Source organism: Mus pahari, chromosome 12, assembly GCF_900095145.1.
Source record: "Mus pahari chromosome 12, PAHARI_EIJ_v1.1, whole genome shotgun sequence".
NCBI classification, from domain to species: Eukaryota; Metazoa; Chordata; class Mammalia; order Rodentia; family Muridae; genus Mus; species Mus pahari.
In genome coordinates this window covers 39,131,526-39,152,202 of record NC_034601.1, presented here as the reverse complement: position 1 = coordinate 39,152,202, position 20,677 = coordinate 39,131,526, and the positions used below count along the sequence as shown (strand labels likewise).

At 43.6% G+C, this 20,677-nt stretch overlaps 1 protein-coding gene across 3 annotated transcripts in view; it reads right to left on the bottom strand.

Moving 5' to 3' along the window:
* Nucleotides 1–11,223: 11,223 nt before the first annotated feature.
* The window catches only part of Spice1 (spindle and centriole associated protein 1), a 45,409-nt gene continuing 35,955 nt past the window's right edge, over nucleotides 11,224–20,677 (bottom strand). For 2 of the 3 annotated variants that reach the window (XM_029544776.1, XM_029544777.1), the window contains 5 exons: nucleotides 19,480–19,964; nucleotides 16,695–16,878; nucleotides 13,902–14,004; nucleotides 12,962–13,049; nucleotides 11,242–11,681 (listed from right to left, as the gene is read on the bottom strand). In XM_029544776.1, the coding sequence (XP_029400636.1) occupies nucleotides 11,628–11,681; nucleotides 12,962–13,049; nucleotides 13,902–14,004; nucleotides 16,695–16,878; nucleotides 19,480–19,964 (914 nt within the window). In that variant the 3' untranslated portion in view covers nucleotides 11,242–11,627. Of the gene's footprint in view, nucleotides 11,682–12,961; nucleotides 13,050–13,901; nucleotides 14,005–16,694; nucleotides 16,879–19,479; nucleotides 19,965–20,677 lie in introns of all 3 variants that reach the window. The other variant, XM_021209502.2, reaches the window with a different exon arrangement.

Below are 20,677 nucleotides of genomic sequence, written 5' to 3'. Positions count from 1 at the left end.
AGAAAGAGAGAGAGAAAGAAAGAAAGAAAGAAAGAAAGAAAGAAAGAAAGAAAGAAAGAAAGAAAGAAAGAAAGAAAGAAAGAAAGAAAGAGGGAGAGTGGGGTACCGTGGGCCTGTGTAACAAGAAAGCTAAACTAAGCTGGAGGCTTAAGGAAGCAGGGTTTGAGGCAGAAATGATGACTTGGAACAGGCTTGGGGGTGGGGGTGGGGGACAGATTCGGCAGAGAATAGTTCCGAATGACTGATCTTAGCCTACTGATGAGCGCAGGAGCTGTGCATCGGTTTACAAGTGGGTAGGACAAAATACCAAGCAAACTCAAGTTAAGGATTGATAGCTTTATTCTGGCTCACGGCTTGAGGGTACAGTTCACCATGGCAGCAGGAGCTGGGAACAGCTGATGGCACTGCATCCACTGCCTGGGCTTGAATTCTTTTTACGTCGTCGTTTAGAACCCCATCCCAGGGAATGGTGCCCTCCGCGTTGAGGGTGGGTCTTCCCATCTCAGTTAACCCTCTAGAAGGAAATCCATCACAGATCTTTCCAGAAGCTTGTTTCCTGGAGAGTCTAAATGCTGTCATGTTGACGGTCAAGATTAATCATCACAAATGGGGGATGCATACGAAGAGGAGGCAGATTGCCAAGTCACGTGACAGCTTCATAAAGGAAGTCCATACTGTTCTCTCCAATGGCTGTAGGACTATACGTTCCGGGTCAACTACGTATAAACCAACCCCCTTTCTCCATACTCTTACCAGAATTTTTTTTGTTTGTTTATTTTGTTTTGCTGTTTTTCTAACAGCCTTTCTAACTAGGGAAAGATAATGGTAGATAATTTTTTTTTTTAAACCAACATTCAAGGGATCTGAAGGAAAGTGAACCTACTCTCTAGGTTATACATCACAGGCTCTAGAAACCAGATGGTTGGCTTCCAGGGGCCACTGCCTTCCTGAGCCAATGGGTTTCATGAAGTCCAGGAGTTGGGCAGCACAAGTGTCTCCCAGTGACTTGAAGCCCGGCTTTCTCTTCTGCTTTCCACTCTCTGAAAGATTCACAAGGTCTACTCTCTGACAGGCGGTTTCTCCCCCACTGGTGAAGTGAGCCAATTTAAGACAGATTAGATTATATTAAAGGCAAGTTGATTGGGAAGTTGTGCTTGGGTGGGTGAGTTCACTGGCCCCAAGGAAGTCACCATGGGGGAAGGGGGGAGGGGAGGGAAGAGAGAGAGAGAAAGGGAGAAAGGGACATGTGAGGAGAGAGGGGGGGAAGGGAGGGAGGGAAAGAGAGTGCCCAAAATGTCAGGATTATATGGAAAGGTGCCTACATGGGGAAGGGTGACCAGCACAACCCCTGGGCTGGAAAGGTGGGTGGGGCAGGGTAGTTAATACAGTTCCTTATGCTGTGGTGACTCCCACCCATACAATCATTTTCATTGCTACTTCATAATTTTGCTACTGTTGTGAAACATGATGCAGATATCTCTGTTTTCCTGGATGGTCACAGGCACTGCCCGTGAAAGTGTTGTAGGACCCCCTCGCGAGGAACTCCCTCGGGTCCTCAGGTCACGGGAGTCAGGGTGCTCCATAAACACGACAGACAAGCCTTCTTGATGCAAACACACGAGGCAGTTTATTGGCGGAGCTCCAGGCCGTATCTCACACAGGAGACAGAGGAAGTCGACGCTGAGACCCAAAAGCTAGGGGTTTTTAAAGGGTAAGGGTCGGGGTATGGGGAGAATTGGCGCGGTTACATGCGATTGGTTCATTTAAACATAGCAAGATGATTACAAACTAGCAGAATAGTACGTGCAGACTAGAACGTTTAGAAATTTTGAGGGCCCGAGGTTTAGCGGGGGCAGCAGGACGCCTGGTTGATGCATGACTCTAATCGGGGGCAGTAGGACATCTGGTTGATGTATGACTCTCAGTAAACTAGGGGAGGCACCTTCCTGCCAGATGGCTGTGGAGTCAGCCCTGATAGCTCAGTTCCTGCATCCTTTTCCTTATCTTTATGGCCGGGCTTGTATTTCACAGTGTTCAGCCCTGAGTCTTTGAATTTTGAAACTTACTCTTTTAATTTTACATTTCCAAACCTTGAATCTATATAATTTTCCCTTTCAGTGTCATTCCACACCCCCAAAAAAGGGCCTTGGCCCACAGGTTGAGAACCACTGATAATGAGCAGGTTAGGCCGATTCCATGGCAGGCTTCAAATTGGAAGTTCAGGACTGGGCAAGTCCAGGCAAGTCCAGGCCTCAGAAACTTCCCCACTACTTGGCCTGAGACAAGGACAATGGGTCAACAGCAGTTTCCAGCCTCCATGACTGGTAGGTAATGGAATATCCCTAGAGATGGAGTAAGATAAAGGCCAGCTACCCAGGAATCCCCTAAAGTGCTTTAAATCAGGCTTGTGAGCTTGGGTGCCTCTCTCTATCTTGATAATGGGAGACCCCAGCATGCTGGACTTCTGCAGAATAAAACACTCTTTTCATTTACATACTATTTGAGCTCAGGGTATCATTCTTTGGCAAATCATGGACCCTTTACAATATAACTGAATAAAACTAGATGCATTTTTTTTTAATTAGGCCCATAGGTCTAATACATTTATTCATAATTATTTTGTAGATAAACAGCCAAGGGTGGTAAGTGGGAACTTGACCCACAAGGGAAGATAAACAGATACAAGGACAAAAGTGTCACAATGCTTTCTGGGCTGGGCTGTCATGACTGTTGTGTTCCTCACATGGCCAAGGCTGCCACAAAATGAAACGTAGTATTGAAAAGGTCAGCTTAGGAACTTTGGGAAGGTCATCAAATGCTTGCCCCTCCGGAAGGGAGAGGCTAATTACCATTTCTCAGACCACAGGATGGAACTGACCTGTGGGTGGGGACAGATTTGGGAAGTCCTTGTCACCTCATTCCCTAAAGACCAATCCGTTTAAAGGGTGCACTGTTCCGCCAATCATATTGTGCCTAGTTGCTGATGCTCTATTCTGCCCCTGGAAACCATATAAAAACTCGCCGTGCTGGGGGTCACTGCCTCTCCTTTGGGTCTGGGACAGCCCTAGTGTACTGGAACAATAAATTCCTCTTGCATTTTGCATTGATCCCAGCTCCACATGGTTCACTCAGGGGGTCCCTGGTAAGCTAAGACTCCCTGGAGTCTTACAGTATCAGAAAGCCAGTCAGTGTCAGGTTGTGTTGAGTATGGAAGAAAAATCTAGAACCCAGAGACTTGACCCACTAATCGGAAGTAGCAATAATGGCCTATAAATCAACAACAATAACAACAACAAAGCAAAACTAAACTAAACTAAAAGCTAGGCTCATTCTTATCTTCCCTAGGAAGCACAAAGGAATGGCGGATTTGTAAGATTCATATGAATAGGCCAGGTATGAGAGACGCGTGGGGCCCAAGAACAGGACTGTTGACATGGGGCAAAGTGGTCTTCAGGGCTTTTGCTTGTTTGATTGCTTTGCTGTTTGTTTTTGTTGTTTAGAACAAGCAGATAGGAAAATTACACTGTAACCCCGACAGGTTTTGAAGCCAAAGAGTACTGGGAGCACACCCAAGCTTAGGCAGAGGGTAGGCGTTTGGTTTCAGATCCCAGGACAAGGGACTGAGGTGCATATTTTACACACCAAAGCTGATCTGGCCTCCTGGTTCTCCCAGCGTCCCTCAGTCCCTACCTGGCATACCCTACCCCCAACTGGGGCTGGGCTGCCCTTCCCCTGAGCCTCTTTCCTATATAATCCAGACATTTTGATTCCTCTCTCTCTCTCTCCCCTTCCCTCTCCCTCCCTCTGTCTCTGTCTCTCTGTCTCTGTCTCTCTCCCTCCCTCCCTCCCTCTGTTTCTCTGACCACCCCCCTTCCTCTTTTTCCCTTCCCATGTCCACTTTCCTAGCCTCTGTCCTTGGGGTCAGTGAACTCTCCTGAGAGCAGCTTCCCATAAACCTGTATTTAATATACTCTAATCTGGCTTGGATTGGCTCGTTTCACATGTCACCTAATTTATCAGTAGGGTCCTTAAACCTTTCTGTCCTTTCATATGTACATGTATATGTATAATGTCCATAGTTATTATTTGTCCCCATTTTTGGATATGATGTATAATGTCCATAGTTCTCAACTCTGGCTGCTTCAGAATTACTTGGAAAAAAAACACAGAATTAACACTGTTTCATTTGCCAAGCAAACCTTTGTGCAACCAAACGAATACTAAGAACTAAGAAGAATACTAAGGGGTTTGTATGAAATACATAGGTTTCTCATATATAATAGATGCTTTCACTTGCAATACTACAGCTCTTCATTATCACACGTGAAACTCAATAATTATGACCTGAATCTAGGCATGCGTCCATGCATCATAAGTCCAGGCAATTCAAGAGTCTGAGGGGAGAAATATTTTCTGAGCCCAAGAATTCAAGGCCAGCCTCTGCAGCACAGCAAGAATCATCTCTGAAGAATAGGATCAAACGATATAAAGTACCATAGGTGGTTCTCATGCCCTTTGGGTTACCAGGATGGAGCTTTGGACTGCTGAGTCATCTCACTGGTCCAGAAATAAGTCTTACCTAGTGCAGCATCCTACCCATTAAAGGGGACACACTCACAACATCTGGTCCAGCAATATTAGAAAAGTCACCTACGGTATTGGCCAGGCTGGGAATGTTGGCTTCTGATTCTGTCTAACTGGGTTTAAGTTGGGAAATGTTGAGTATCTAATAGCTCTGTACTCATCTTCTCATCTTAGAAGTGCGGTGCCTACTTCATAGGCCTGAGATCAGTACAGAACACCTAGAGAGTCAAAGCTCTGAGAATGATGTGTAGCTCCAGTGGAAGGCCACACAGCTAAGAGTATACAGGCAGGCAGCACCAGTCGGACTCAGGGGGGTCTAAAAATTAGGTAAGAAGAGAACACAAGGATGGGTGAGGAGGGAGGAAGAGCTGGGAAGAGTTAGGCAAGGGGTGAAGATGATCCAAATGCATTGTATGAAATTCTGAAAGAATAAACAGAGAGTGGCAAGTGGCACACAGCCATGGGGTATGTAAATAGCTGAGGTTATTAATATTAAATACAGCCTCAAATAAGTGAAGATGAGGCATTTTTAAGATTTATTTATTTATTTATTATATGTGAGTACACTGTAGCTGTCTTCAGACACACCAGAAGAGGACATCAGATCTCATTATCAACTCACTGGTTGTGAGCCACCATGTGGTTGCTGGAATTTGAACTCAGGACCTTCAGAAAAGCAGTCAGTGCTCTTAACCACTGAGCCATCTCTCCAGTCCAAGATGGAGCATTTTAAGACATGGCCAATCATCTTCCACTCCAACGGCTCAGCTAAGAATGTGGTATATTCAGTTCCTACACATTTAGTACGTTTTAAGTTAAGCTCAAACTTCTCTCTCCAGCTTGGATCTTTTCTCTCTCCAGCTTGGATCTTTTGGCTTTTCTTCTTTCTTCTGAGAACACAAGGAACACAGGCTTCAGCCACTCAAATAATTACAGCTTGCTCTGGCTCTCCTTCAGACATTCTCTCGTGGATGCATCACCCCAGTTCTTTCCATTAGACCTCAATGACATAATTTGAATGTTTTTCAAACTTATAATGATTAAATAAATTAATTGCCAATGCATTCGATAGCTTCTCAAAATTTTTACCTTCCTAGATTTTTTTTAAAAAACAAACAAACAAACAAACAAAAAAAAAACCCCTTCTTTTCTGGACAAGTGCCAAAAGTGAGGGAGGGACCATCAGTTGACTTCATCTCATTGGTTGGAGACATTCACTGCATTCCTCTAAGGCAAGCTAAGGTTTCATCTTTGGAGGGGACAGACAAAATTATAGCATGTTAACTCGTCTAAATCAGTATATAACGATGAGAATGAGCAATCCTTGTTTGTGTGTTCTCTATTAGATCCTCCTTAATAGACAACCAATACAGACTAACTAGGTTTGGGACTCTATTTGCAGAGACTGTTAAGTCTCCCTTTATGAGATTCAAGCTTATTGATTCAGCTTATAGTCAATTCTTTTAACCAACTCACTAATTAGCCTGTCCAGCTTTGAATTAACCCTAAGAAAACGTAGAGAGTGAAAGTTCTCAATGCTACAGTGTGTCCTAAGAGGTTGGCTGGAAGCCAGACACAGGACTCCACAAGGGAGCATTGCTCCGATTCATTCACCACAGTCCAGGGGCCAATCCTCACTCCCCAAATCTCAAACAATCTCTGCAGTGTGCTGGAGCTGGTCAAAGCTAATAACCAGTAACTGACGTAGGAAACCAACTCAAGTTTGAATTTACTTTGTCAAATATAGTGGTAGAAAAAAAAAAAATAGCTTGTGGTGGGGTCTTTTTGTTTGCTTGCTTGCTTGTTTGGGTTCTTATCTGATGGCAAACGCAATTCTAAACATCTCTGCACACACGATCTCACTTGTTTTTAAAATACAAGGCAGATGCTAATATCACAATTTTGCAAGTGAGAAAGAAGAGCAGTTAGACTTTTGAGTTCTTCCCGATCGCCCACCTCATGCCGTCTATTTCCAAGACCCGTTGCCAGATGGCCAGCAATGAAGACTTTTGAATTCACCCTTGCCCCCACCTCTTCAAGTACCAGGCTCACTGTCCCTGCCACTGCGAATACCCTCTGCTACTATTCTGCTTCTCTAATCCATTTTAATTTTAAATTTTCTTTTCATGGGAGCTGGAGAGGAGAGATAGCCCAGCAGTCAAGAGCACTGATTGTTATTCCAGGTTTCAGTTCCCAGCACGCCTGTGGCCCACAACCATCTCTACTCCAGTCCCAGGGCAGCCAATGCTTTCTTATAGCCTCTGTGAGCACTGCACACATGTGGTACACCGATATACATTCAGACAAAGACCCATACACATAAAACAAGAATAAACGAAACCTTTAAAATTTCAGCTTTTCATTACATTTATTTATGTCTTATTTGTGGGTAGGTGGATACATGTGAGGAGGTCACAAGACAACTTAGTGGACATTCTTTCCTTCCACCATGCAGGTGACAGGGATGGGACTCAGGTTGTCCAGTTTGGTGGCGAGCCACCTTGCCAATCTTCTAATCTGTTTTCTGCCTTGACCTTTGTATTCCTGAAAGAGCTGCCAGAACACCACTGCCACTCTGCCACTACCACTCTCGTTTACAGCGTTGACATCACAGGAGAATGCAATACAACCCCCCCACCCATCATGGTGTAAAAGTCCTTCGTGGTGGGGCTGTAGATCGTTGCAGCATCTTTGTTCCTACTCATGATTACCGCCTTTGCCTATTCCCAGCGTTCAGCCACACTCCTGAAACACTTGGCCTGCATTTGAATCTTAACAAGAACCCCAGGAGGCAAACACAGCCATTTTTTTAGAGATAAGGAAAATAGTGTAGAAGGGCCTACTTGAGAAGGCTCACAGCTAAGGGTGGGCAGGGGTGGCTTTGTGGATCCAGGCTCATTTCCAGCAGGTGTTCTTCTTCCCTCTGTGGTGACCTAACTTCTCTGGCTACCTGGTTGCTTCTTAACCAGTTCCTTGCAGGCAGGAGCTGTGCACACGTCTAACCTGCACTGGTTGCTTCACATGTTTGCTTGTTGAATTACCACAGGAGGACCGACCAGGAAAGTGTTCCAGGGAAACTGGACCATACTCGTTCCACCTAAAAGGTGGGTCGCTACCAGATTTAAGGGAGACTCATGGGGACAGCCCGGCCCAGGCTAAGAGCCTACTTACCCGAGGTGTTCACTACAGCAGCTCCTTTCTAGTCACACCCGCCCAAGGACTCCGTTTACTGCGGTTGCCATAGCAACGCCACTCCGCCTGCAGGTAGTGATGTGGGGGGAGGGGAACAACAGGCTATTAGGCGCATGCGCAGCATCCCCCAAGGTTTTGCCTAAACTGAGGAGTTGCCAAAGAGTCGTCTGCCCTGGAGAAGAGGCTACTGCGATGCCCCCCACCCTCAGGAAACAGAAGCCCAGCATTCCAACAGTTTATGAACCAGATGACTGAGCATTTAGGTACATGCCTTACTTTCCAAACCGGCCAAAGGGTCCTAAGGCAATTATTTGCCAATTAAAAACAAAACTTTTAAAATGGTGTGGTCTTGGCTGCAGATAGCAGCTCCCCAGCTACATCAACATCGAAGCCTAGTATTTTCTAAAGCGTATCTGTGTTTTTTTAAAGAGTAAATAAGGGTTTGTGTTGCGAATTCTTGCGGCAGGATGTGGGCACAAACAAAGCAGAGGTTTAACTTTTAGGTTTTTGTTTTTAATCTGCAACGTATGTATTGGACAAAGGACTTGTATAAAAAATATATGATGAGCTTATACCTTTAGTAAAGGGGCAAATAATCCAACAAAAACGGAACAAAAAGTTTTGAAGCTACTTTATGAAAGAAGGCATATAAATACCAATGTGCAGATCAAAATAAGTAAGGTGTCACTATCAGGGTGAAAATACAAATTAAGGTACCACAATTCAGTCACCGAGAAAGGAGAAAGGCTGATCGAATACTGGATAGCATTAATCGTAACAAGAGAAGGTATATGTTGCTAGTGAGGGTGTAAAATGGGATGTCAGAAAACCATGAATTTTCTTAAAATTCAACCATGCGTTCTCATGTAAGGCAGTAATTCATTTCTAGTTTTGTATCTAAGACAAATGAAATATTTAACCTCCTTCATAGTAGGTTTGTTTGTACCAGATTAAAGCTGGAAACAAGTCCAGACATTTGTTATCAGGACACTAAGTATGAAATTATGGCACAGTCATACGATCAGATACTAATACGGAATACAAAGGTTTATCTACTGACACATAGCATGGATCAATCTCAAAATCATGTTGAATGAGAGAAGCCAAAATAAAGATTTGTTGTTAATCCTGAGATTTAACAGAGAAAAACCAATTCCACCATTTTAGGCCAAATTTGAAGCGAGCTTTATTAAACAGTAAATACTGACCAAGAGATGGACTTTGGTCAGGACCACTCCCTGGAACTTCCCAGCTGAGTGGCTCTGAGACATGTATTGCAGGGGTTTATAAAGACAACCCCATAGGTCACAGTACTGTGGCATGAGGGTTTTGTTATATTCCAAGAACCACAACTCCCAGCATTCCAGGAAGTTACCTGGTCCTTGGCAGGTGGGGCTTACAGGTTAATTTTGAGCATTACTGTATGTTCTGAATGACTCCATTTATATGAAATTCCAAAATAATCTTTGGGGACAGGAACCACATTTATAATGTTTTCTGCTGGTGTACAGGTGGTAGGACTAACAGAGATGGACATACAAGGTCAGCGGGATTGGTACTTTATATATGCATCCTAAAGTTGACTGGTAAATTAAGGTCTAAGCATTCCACTATATGTTAACTGCAGCATTTAAAGGGTAGAGGTGATCCACGTAATTTTAAGAGCCAGATACAGTTTTCAAATAGACAATGCTAATTTCAACATTAAGGCTGAGGAGGTATATGAATAACTATTAACTCACGAGGAAGGAGTATCAGAGTTCTGAACAGGGCGATTTTTATTTTATTGAGGGGGGGAGGTGTTTTTGTTTGTTTTTTGTTTTTTCGAGACAGGGTTTCTCTGTGTAGCCCCGGCTGTCCTGGAACTCACTCTGTAGACCAGGCTGGCCTCGAACTCAGAAATCCGCCTGCCTCTGCCTCCCAAGTGCTGGGATTAAAGGCGTGCGCCACCACTGCCCGGTTTGAACATCTTTTGATAAGACATTAACTGCATGACCCCTAGTTAAGAGCAAATATTATTCTCCGTTATCTTCCCCTTTGACACGCAGAGATAATGTTCTGGGTCAGACATTTCTTCCCCACCCCATTCAGCAAGAAATTTCACTAATTATCCAGAACAGGAGTCTCCGATTTATATCCAAAGTTTATAGAACATGAAGCCACGGAGCCGACTTCAATTCCACATGTAGCAGTTCACAAGGTCTGACGCCAGAGGGCGCACACCCCTCAGCCGTGTGTCTTCTTCAAGCTCATATCCCATCAGGCTCAGCTGCTCAGGAAACCTCGCTTGCTTCCATGCTTCCCATCAGTGACTCATTGTCTCTCCTAGTCATCACTTAGCTAATTGAGAGATCAGTTCATTCTCCTTTGTTCTCGTTTCTAGGATTCTAGTTTTACTAAACCACCCACACCCCACCCCCAAGTTCCTTACAGTTTGGAGTCTTCTAGAGGTTTTTCTTCACGAATGGAAAGGAAATAGGCACTGCTGACAGTACTCTATTTCCAGTGTAGATGAGACCTTTGGAGCTGTATGCGCTGGACCGCAACCAGGAGACAGTGAGCCAAGAAAGCTAAGAAACTTCAAACCCCACCTACACTGTAACACACTTCCCTCAACTGCCACATCTCCTCCCGTAAGGCTACACCTCCTAAACATGCTGTTCCCTATGGCCATTGAAACACCCGAATCTACGGGGGCCACGCCTATTCAAACCACCAGTCTTTATTAAACAATTTACAAAATGTACAGGACAAGGGGAAGACATCTGTAAGAAGTAAAACAAATACAGACTCCACACAAATTCACCAGTGCCAGAAGAAAATCATTTTACTTTTTGCTGTCATTTAGAAGCCCAGGATGCTTCCTAGAATGTGGTTCTCAATGGCAGAGGGAGGGAAGGGGAACGCTGAGTCTGGGAAGCTTCAGTGTGACCCTCTCCCCCTCCCAACTCACTCAAGTTAAAAATTACTAACATAGATAGCATGGCAGTTATCACTGAGAAAAACTGGAAACAGAAGCCAACATTTGATTGATCAGGCTCAGGGTGTGCAATCAGTTAAACCATTCCTGTCTGACTGAGAGCAGTGGTTGTGTGGTGTGTGGGGCAACTCCTGGACCCCAACAACCATTACTAACTAGATGGACATTGTCATTTTGAAATTTTCACACTTAAAAACGCCATAAGATTTTTTATTAAGCACATAGCTACTTTTATGTGCTTAAGGAAAATAAACATTCCTCCACCCACTTCCTGTTCTTTTGTTGAGATGGGGTTCTCTACATAGCTCAGGTTGGCATGGAACTCATTATATACTCCACACCCCCTTGCCTCAGGCTTCTGAATCAACATTAAGATTATAGGTGTGCACCACAGCCTCAGCCTTTAGTTTTCTTAAAGCTGTACATTCAATTTGAAATGATGGATAATAGAAAAGAAAAGTATCACATTTTTTCTGAAAGCCAGAACAACTTTATTTTAAGTTATACATAAAGCAAATTAGTTCTTGTGGGAAGGTGATCTATTTAAGATGCACTAAATAACAGACAAACATTCAATGCAATGACAAGAGTAACAATGTATCACTAATACATTTAACAAGGCTAAACAAATATAAAACTTTAACTCCCCTGCAAAGCTTTATTCACAGGGAATTAGAGGTTAGATGCTTTGTTGAAAAACCATTTGAAAAGGCAAAATATTAAAATAATTCTTTTTTCTGTTTCCATAAGTACAGGATATCTTTGCAGGTTTTATCTGAAGAAAAATGTTATAATTTGAAAATGGAATCCGTGAAGTGCGAAGGCAAGGCCAGGAATAAGCCACCGTGGACACTCTCTGCTTGGGCTTCACTTACGGTATGTGGGCAGAAAGAGCAAACCAACCTTCTTCATTTTTCTTTTCAGTCTGTTGAACAAAGATGCAGAGAGGAGTTAGACATAAGCCCACTAGAGTCGCAGAGACATTTAGACCCAGTACATTCAACAGAGTTGCATGTGTGTTAAATGGCTGTGAAGTGTCAGCTCTCCTGGCACAGCTCCTGGCTGCGGCGACACCAGACAGCTAGATGCCTGCTCAGCAGGTGTCCTAGTAAAAACCTAAAGGGAGAAATCCGACATTTACTCAGCTGCAGAGACTATTTGAAACAGGATGAAAAAATTAAGTTATTGGATCTTAGCAAATGAAATGATACCAAGTTCCATGAACCATGGGTAACTGTATCAATGAGATAACTTTAAGCTTCTCAGAATGTAAAAATCAGAAAGGACAAAATTTTAAAGCCAGGCAGCTGGGATAGCTAACTAACTAGGCAGCTGGTGCATTTGGGCTGTGTCTCTCCTCTACGATCCAATGCCTTCCCATTATCTCTTACCAGGTTACCTCTGGAGAAACAACTTCAGTCTACCATACTACAATTCTAAAGGTATTTTTATAATCTTCTATGATAAACACTGAATTTTCAACATTATCAAAACAAATAAAAATGCCTCCTGTGAAAAAATCTAAATAAATTGTAAATGTTTAGCTTCCAAACAGTCTGGACCAAACCAGAACTTATGAAAATGTACAAAGCATTCATTTTTCCCGTGTTATCACCCATCTAAAAAAGGGACCCTCAGCTGTGGTACACTGGTGTAAAGTACCCAGACCCAGGACTGGCTATCCCAAACTCTACTTCGTCACCCCAACAATGGCAGGGGCAATACTTCAAATCTATGACCCACTCAAGTCCATGGTACTTGGGAATCAAGCCTGAGACTAGTTAACTCCTAGTCTCTGAAGGAAGACACTTGAAATCCTACCAAATTCTAGCTTATTTCTAAGTTACCATACAAGACAAAACAAACAACTTATTGTTTTCCAAATGAAGATAAATTATAGTCTTTCTTTTCCTTGCAGTTTCTATCATGTTAAAGACACTAAGAATAGTAGCTAAGCCGGGCGTGGTGGCACATGCCTTTAATCCCAGCACTCGGCAGGCAGAGGCAGGTGGATTTCTGAGTTCGAGGCCAGCCTGGTCTACAGAGTGAGTTCCAGGACAGCCAGGGCTACACAGAGAAACCCTGTCTCAAAAAAAAAAAAAAAAAAAAAAAAAAAAAAAAGAATAGTAGCTAAGAATGGACGTTAGTCATCTTCCACCCGCACTCTCTCAACTCTACATAGTGCACTGATATTTTACAACATACCTTTGTTCTTGGATTAACTGGTGTGAACTTCCCACTTCCTGAGGTAGCGTTTAGTGGAGAACAAGAATTGCTGATCGCCCCTGACGATCTATCAAGGAGAAATAAGCAGGCAGTCAGAGGGTGAGATTTACCACTAGCCATCAACCATTGTGTAACTGCTCTCTTTACTGGGAAGACTTTGAAAGGGTTTGGCTGACAGGTCCAAAACAGGTCGTAACACTTGACCAACACAAAGCTTCAAACTAATAGTTTACTCTTAGAGTAGCTTAGCTTTATAGAAAGAGTGAAGGTTTGGCATTCTTGTGTGCCTGTCACCTCCATCTCTAATACAGCTTCTCTTACTTATAACATCCTGAAGTAATACACTACCACTGACCACCCAACCCTGACTCACTATTAACAAAGTCCAGTTTCCATCGGGGTTCTCTCTGTATGAGACACATTCTGCAGATTTTGACAGATAACTGCACATACCTTCCATAAATAATACCATACAGGTAAGACTTTTAAAGGCTGTGCAGGAGTGGGGAAGGTGGTCAGGGTAGCCTGGGAGCAATGAGAACTGGAGCAGAACCGTATGATACAAGGATGCAGGGTGGAGACAGAAAAGCCAGGGAACTCCTTCCTGACTGGCCTACCAATCACGTGGCTCATCTAGGCCAATCAGCTTTGAGTTCACTTATTGCAAGGCATGAAAGTGCTACCCGTCACTGTATCTGCCCTCGGATATAGCATCTCCTAACTTTGTAGCCATAAATGCATAAAGATCTGCCCATTTCTGTTTTAAGCAAACAACCCTACTCGGTCAAGCTAACTTTTCACCTTATTCTCTCTGTATGAGTGAGTCTGTCTGAACTTAAGTTAAAAAGATACAGAGTGCAGAGAGAAAGGCACATAGACACTCTTGATGCTTTGAGTACCAGCAGCCCTGTGGCCCTACCTTCTTGAACTGTTCCCACTGACAGGAGACACAGTATTGCATTTTGAACTCTCTGAAGCCTCCACTCCTGGAATAGACACCTCGATGGTTCGCTTTCCTTCTTCTAAAATATAAAAGTAAAATTTAATGTCCTTATTTCTCACTAAGTGAAGTAACAACTTTGCTGAATTTCAATATTATTAGAAATTATTCATTACAATTTTTGTTTATATAGCTTTATCATGATGGCTTATAGAAGCACTTGAAAGATGCTTTTTAAAAAATGAACTGTTACAACAAGAAACTTTGGCTATTTGTCAGTTTGGCTGCATGCCAGTTTACAGAATGCCAGAATCTTCCAATCAGAGCAAGCAGTTAAAAACCAGTGGACCCTAAGATACATTGGGGAACAGGAAAGAGGGTGAAGGGAAGGAGTGTGTGTATGTGGGGGGGGGGGGGATGAATGTGGTTAAAATACATGTATTTGTGAAATTGTCACAGAATAAAAAATTTTTTTAATTAAAAGAGAGCTAGCCTTAAAGTTTAACTTTTCAATTTGATAAAATTAAATAGGGTTTCTTTTACCCTTGCAGCTATGAAATCTGATCTTAAGAATGACTTGCAGGATCATCTATGACTATGATGGATAGAAAGCATTTCACTAATAAATGTCTGTTGATTGCTTATCTTCTTAGGAAACCCTGAAGATTCATATAATTAGGCTTTGCTTTGGCCATATGCAAGTCCATATATATGCAATATATCTGATCAAAACCACACAGCAGCGAGGGTAGCAGGCCCTGAGTAGAAGAGACTTACTACTGTTGTCTGGCTAAACTGTTATGTCAAGCTGCCTTCTAAATATCTCTCTTTACAGCCACGGAAAAAATGCCACTCTCAGCCTTATCCAGAGCAGCGTGGCTCGGCAGAAACTGTGGTGAATACAGACCCTTGGCTGTTCACAGTGCTGAGAACAAGAGCCAGTAAAGTGCCTCTCAAAAGGACCTTTATAGCTCCTCCTGCAAGGCTCAGGGAATACCATGGAAGAGGGTAGAACAAATGTAATAGCTGGAAGACAGGGAGCGGGGTTGTGTTCTGGGCAGAACCAGCCCAGAACCCTGACATCAGGAAACCACCTATGGTAGGCTGCACTGGGCCTGTGCAATAGAGGAGTAGGGAGCTTGTGGAGCCCCACCCCTTACTGAACTACTGGCTAGGGCTGGACTGTAGGAGGTGGGAGTGTCACAGTCTTTAGTTAGCTAACACTGGGAAGCCCACCAGGCTTGGTGGGATAGTTCCATATCAATGGTCATTCAAACCATCCTTAAACCAGTGGGTTACAACAAGTTATCAGCATGAGAAAGGGACTGGAGGCAGGGGGCTGGCAGGGGTGTAAGAGAAAAGAGAAGAACAGACAGAGTGGGAGAAGAACCAGAATGTATTATATTCATGTAGAAAACTGTCAAACAACAAAGCTAACTAATTTTTTAAAATTCCCCCAAGTTATACCACAAAACCATGACACTGTTTACTCTAATTTTTATTATACCCCACAGAGGTTACTATAAAATCAAGAATTCTATTTTGGGTGCGTTGAATACTAGATGAGGTAACAGAACTAAAGATAATTTTCAAGCTTACAGAACGTAATGTCATATTAAGTCACAGAATCACACGTTAGGCTGTTTTGCTTTATGCCCCCAACTATTCTCAGAACCAGCTGACATTTGTTACACTTATTGTTTCTGTGTGGTCCCCAGTTTGGTGCTGGAATATTTAAGACCATGCATGGCAGGCACCTTGCAGGGTTCATATGTGAACAATTTACATATTTGAGCCAGAATTTGCCTCCAGCCTTCATGACTGTAAAGAACTGAAGACAGCTATCAATCAACTGAGGAAACCTAGAATAAATGCAAAGGAAAGGCTTTTGGGGAAATACATTGCCTGTTACTTTCTAGTAAGCCCCAAGAGTCTGTTCTCTTGCTCAAATTTTAAAAAAGTAAGTCATTTCCAACAGAGGTGAAAACTCTTAGTGGTAGCATATGGGTAACAGACTTCACCCAGCTATGCAGGACACTCGGTCCCTGTAAGCACCGCCATGGCTTTAGCATCTCAGGAATGCCTCTCAGTTTGTCACAATCAGCTTTAGACTGGGCTCCAATCAATACCTTTGCTGTAGCACCACCCTTGAGGGCATAAATGTATTTCTGGCTAAAAGCGACTTTGAGCTACTTCATTTATTCAGCACTGTTTGAACAGGGCTACTATGAAAACAAAATTTCTAGGTTATAATTCAAATATTTTTTAATATTCTTTATATATTCTTAAATGTAACAAAATAATGTAAAAACTAAATTGAGTGGAAATATTTTCCTGGTTTTACGAGAGCAATTATTTGTAATCTGATAATATTTATAGATACTTTATACAGCATATATCCTAAGTGAGTCACATACTGTAATGAGTATTTCACTTGGATGGTGTCTCTCTGGATACCAAAGACTAGCTATAAAACAAGAGGCAGCTTGCTTGTTTTCTTTTTCTTTTTCTTTCTTTTTTTTTTTTTTTTTTGATACAGGGTTTCCCTGTGTAGCCCTGGCTGTCCTGGAACTCAGAAATCTGCCTAAGGGGCAGCTTTCTACCACTATTTCTGCCACTTACTCTCTGACCCAAGCCAGTGTCCTCTGGTACAAAGTTGGGGTACTAGGACACGGAGTGCCGTGAGGTTATCTTGACTCGATGGGAACTTCCACAGTTGAGAGTGAAGCCATACTTCTAAGTCTGTAAGTCAGGGATCAGGCTGTGACCTACCAGCCCAAGCTCGGAGAGGTGACTCAGTGGGTGACACTGGTGATGAGGAAAGGCTCAAGCCAACAAGTTTCTGCTGCTCTATCAGCTGGAGCAGTTTGCTGCGTGCCTCCATGCTCTGTCGGTTCAACTCTGCAATCCGCTCCTCCATGGTACTTGGTGTTAAAGGCTGAACTGCTGGGAAATTCTTCAGCGGGAAAAGGCACAAATCCATCATTAAAACCACTCGACTCTGACTTTTCTACTAAGTACCAGCAAGTCAGTATTTATGAGCCTTGATATAAACATAAATGAATGATGGGTAAAATAGTTTACAAATCATGTAGTTGAAGCGTGAGGGCTAAAGCAAAGACATACACAAATGCTTCCACTACTGCATGAACAGTCTAATGGGACGAAGCCGCCCTGTGCTTGCGGCTCTTACTACCTGCCTCAGCTGAGAGAGAGAGAGAGAGAGAGAGAGAGAGAGAGAGAGAGAGAGAGAGAGAGAGAGAGAGAGAGAGAGAGAGAGAGAGAGAGAGAGAGAGAGAGAGAGAGAGAGAATGAGAATATGAATCACAAGAGCAAAGACACATCTGCCAGCGAGGTAAATGGCGCACTCCTATCGATGACAGATCAGAGTGGTGACAGACTACACAGGAATATCTCTGAATCTGAAAAGAATGTTTTTAAAACTTCAATCTTCAAACAAGCTTCGTGCATTATCTGGCAAAGACTCTTAATCATACTATTCCTTTGCTTTTAGCTTCAGAGGTCTGATTTAAGAACATCTGCGACTAGAAGGGAGCATAAGACAGTAAAATGGTCTAAATAGAGAGTAAAAGCCCAAACAATACAAAACAAAAAACTACTCCAGGGGTAAGTTTAATTTGAAAAGCCTAAGAAAAATGTACTTTGGCCATTCATAATAATTTTACTTAGTCAAATATCTCCCTCTGAGGGAAGAACCCACCTGACAGAATGACTAACCTGAGTGGCCTTGCTTTGTCTTTAAGAGTCAGGGGCTACTTTGTATCTCTGATTAGAGCAGAAAGGGATGGCAGAGGCGGCCGCAGGCCTCCCTTTCCAGGGAAGATTACTCAAAAAGGGCACAGGCTCAGCATTTAATGTGTTACCTTTTCAAAAGCAACAGTCACCTATTTCAAATGCTCTTCAAAACTCTACAAACATATAATGTGATATGCAAGCATCCTTGTGCCTGTACTTGGCTGCTGCCCATCATCGAAGCTCCTTCCTGGCCAATGATAACAGAGGTGGCTCCTACTTCACCTCCCACTTTCCTCACCAAAGCACGCAGTCACTGGAAAGCCCTTAGGAGCGTGGCTAGCTCAGAAACCCCCTAGCCCAGGCAGCCCGGCACCTTCCGACTACAAGAGCAGTGTAGCTGCTGTGAGACCCTTGCAGGCATCACCTTTGCTCAAATAAAATACCCTCCGTGACCAGATGTGTCACGGACACTCCTGTCAAGGACGCAGACTCACACTCTCCCCACAATGGAGTAAAGGTTTAAGTGACCAGATTAGTCGGCTTTACTTATAAATGTCCTCACTGACAGAAAAGACAAATCCACGTGTCCTTTCTTATTCATGAAGAGAGCTTACAAAAGCTCACCTCACAGAAGCTGGGAGGAGCAGGGAACCTTTTCCAGAGGGGACTAAGAACAGTTAGGGGTGTGCTGTTTAACTGTTTTCTCCTTTTATTATTTGTTTGTTTTTAAAAGACAGATCTCACACTATAGCCCAGAATGGTCTGGCACTCACTAAAGCTGCCCTGGCTGTCCTCAAACACATGTCAACCCTTCCTTACTTAGTCTCTTGAAGATTACACAGGATAAAAAAAAAATCCTGGTCTATGTGTAAGATCGATGCTCCTCCAAATGTGAGCAGAACAGCCGCTCTGGCATCACGGAGGGACGTATTACATAGGAACTATCTGAATCCCAGACCTACTCAGTCAGGCACTACATTTTAGCAAGATCCTCAGCCCGTTCATATGCACACTGAAGTCTAACTGATTCTTTAAATGTAATTTCTATAGGAAAACCCATTCTGTGCCCTAGAAAAAGTTATTCAAGAGTTAAGGGTCAACTCCTCTTTAATAGGCCCCGTTAAGAGTAACTTACTTTTAATTAAAATGCAGTTGTTCAGCAAGCACTCTAGGTCCTCCCGACTCCCTATCATTCACTCCTAGCTTAGCCTCAGCCCTCCCACACAGTTTAGCTAGTTTTCTTTTTTCATGCATTCATGTATTTTGATTTTCATGTTGCAAAACAAGCTAACAGGTAAGTTTTATCTACTTGTAAGGAAGATATGTCAAAGCTATTCAGAGTCACTTCTGAGAAGAAACCTCTTTGGATGTCTGTTAAAGCCTGATATGAAATGTCCCAACTCATACACTGGGGGCTTGCTTGCCAGCTCGTGGGCTTTAGGGAGTGACCGGCTCCTGGGGGCTTTAATGAAGAGTTGATCCTCTGAAGGATCCATAAGGTGACAGTATTATGGATAGGCAGTGACAGGGAAGAGGCAGGGCTTAACTAGAAGAATTCCATCACCTGGGCACATCTTACAGACATGTACCTTACTCTCTGACCCTTATGGGCCACATGTTCTGGCCACCATGAGAGTCTGTTTGTCTAACCTAAGGGCCAGAGCAATAGATTCTGCCACAGGGAGTAATCCCTTTGAAACCATGAGGGAAAACAAATCTCTATTCCCTTTGCGGCCCCTTTAGACCGCAGTGTCCGACCCTGACTCCTGCTGTGTCCCAGGCAGTCTCAGCTGGTACTTACAGCAGGCACTTCGCTGGCACTTCCCTGTTTGCTCGGCTCCCGGAGTCCATCACCTTGCTCTCCCCCTGAGCTGGTAATATTGTTCAGGTGGGCCTTGATGGCTGAATTCTGCAGTGTGAGCTCGGCAATCCGGGCCATAATGTCCTTCCTCTGCACCAGGGCCTCCGAGGTTCTGAGCTGCTGCCCGTCTCCGAGCACCGTGGGCTCCTCTGACAACACGGGGTTTCTGGGCTGCTGAGTGCCGGGAAGGGAACTGCAAGGTGGCTGTGACAGGCTAACAAATGTTGGCTGCCCTTTGTTCTCCAGGTCTTCTCCCATGTGTGAGACTCTCCACCTCTGAGTGAAGAGACGGTTTTCCTCACTTGAGTTCTGAATGTCTGGATCAATAGGCAGGGCCTTCTTTTCCCAGTTCTGCTCCTTCTCTATGACTTCCACAGTGGGAGGAATTCGGGGCGCCGGACGAGTCTGAACAGTTCGCCTCAGTACTGTAAGTACCAATTTTAAAACAGTCACATGCATCTGCTTTTTGAATCTATCAGTGTCATAATCACAGCATCACGCAGTCATGGGAGTTAGGGAAGTATGCAATAGGAGGGTTCAGCTTCTGCGTGCCTAAGTAGTCTCATAAATAATACGGACAATCACATACAAAAACTTTCATGTTCCCGACACCATTTAGTAGCACTCTGAAAAACCATGTGTCACAATAGTTTTTCATGTACTTTGACACATGTACCTCCTACCCAGAAACAGTGATGCATGCCTGTCATCGCAAATGAGAAGGAATGATTGTGAGTTTAAGGCCAGCCTGGGCTGCATAGTGAGACACTAGTGTGTGTGTATGTGGGTGGGTGGGGGATTGAATAATTACTGTAAGGATTAAAAATCTAATATAAACAAACATCACAATTCAAGGCTTACTTCCTTATTCTAGACATAATAACTCCCCAGACCTCAAAGAAATATTAAACTACTGAGTTAGAGAAGAGGCGTCTTAATCTGAAATTCCCCCTGAGTGACTAAGGAGTGGGCAAGCCACCAGCACATGGCTCAAGCCCAGTGCCATCTCTATTTCCCCCACACTGGTCTGACAATGACTGATTTGCCATAGAAACAGCAAAGTAGCTGGGCAGTGGTGGCGCACGCCTTTAATTCTAGCACTTGGGAGGCAGAGGCAGGTGGCTTTCTGAGTTCGAGG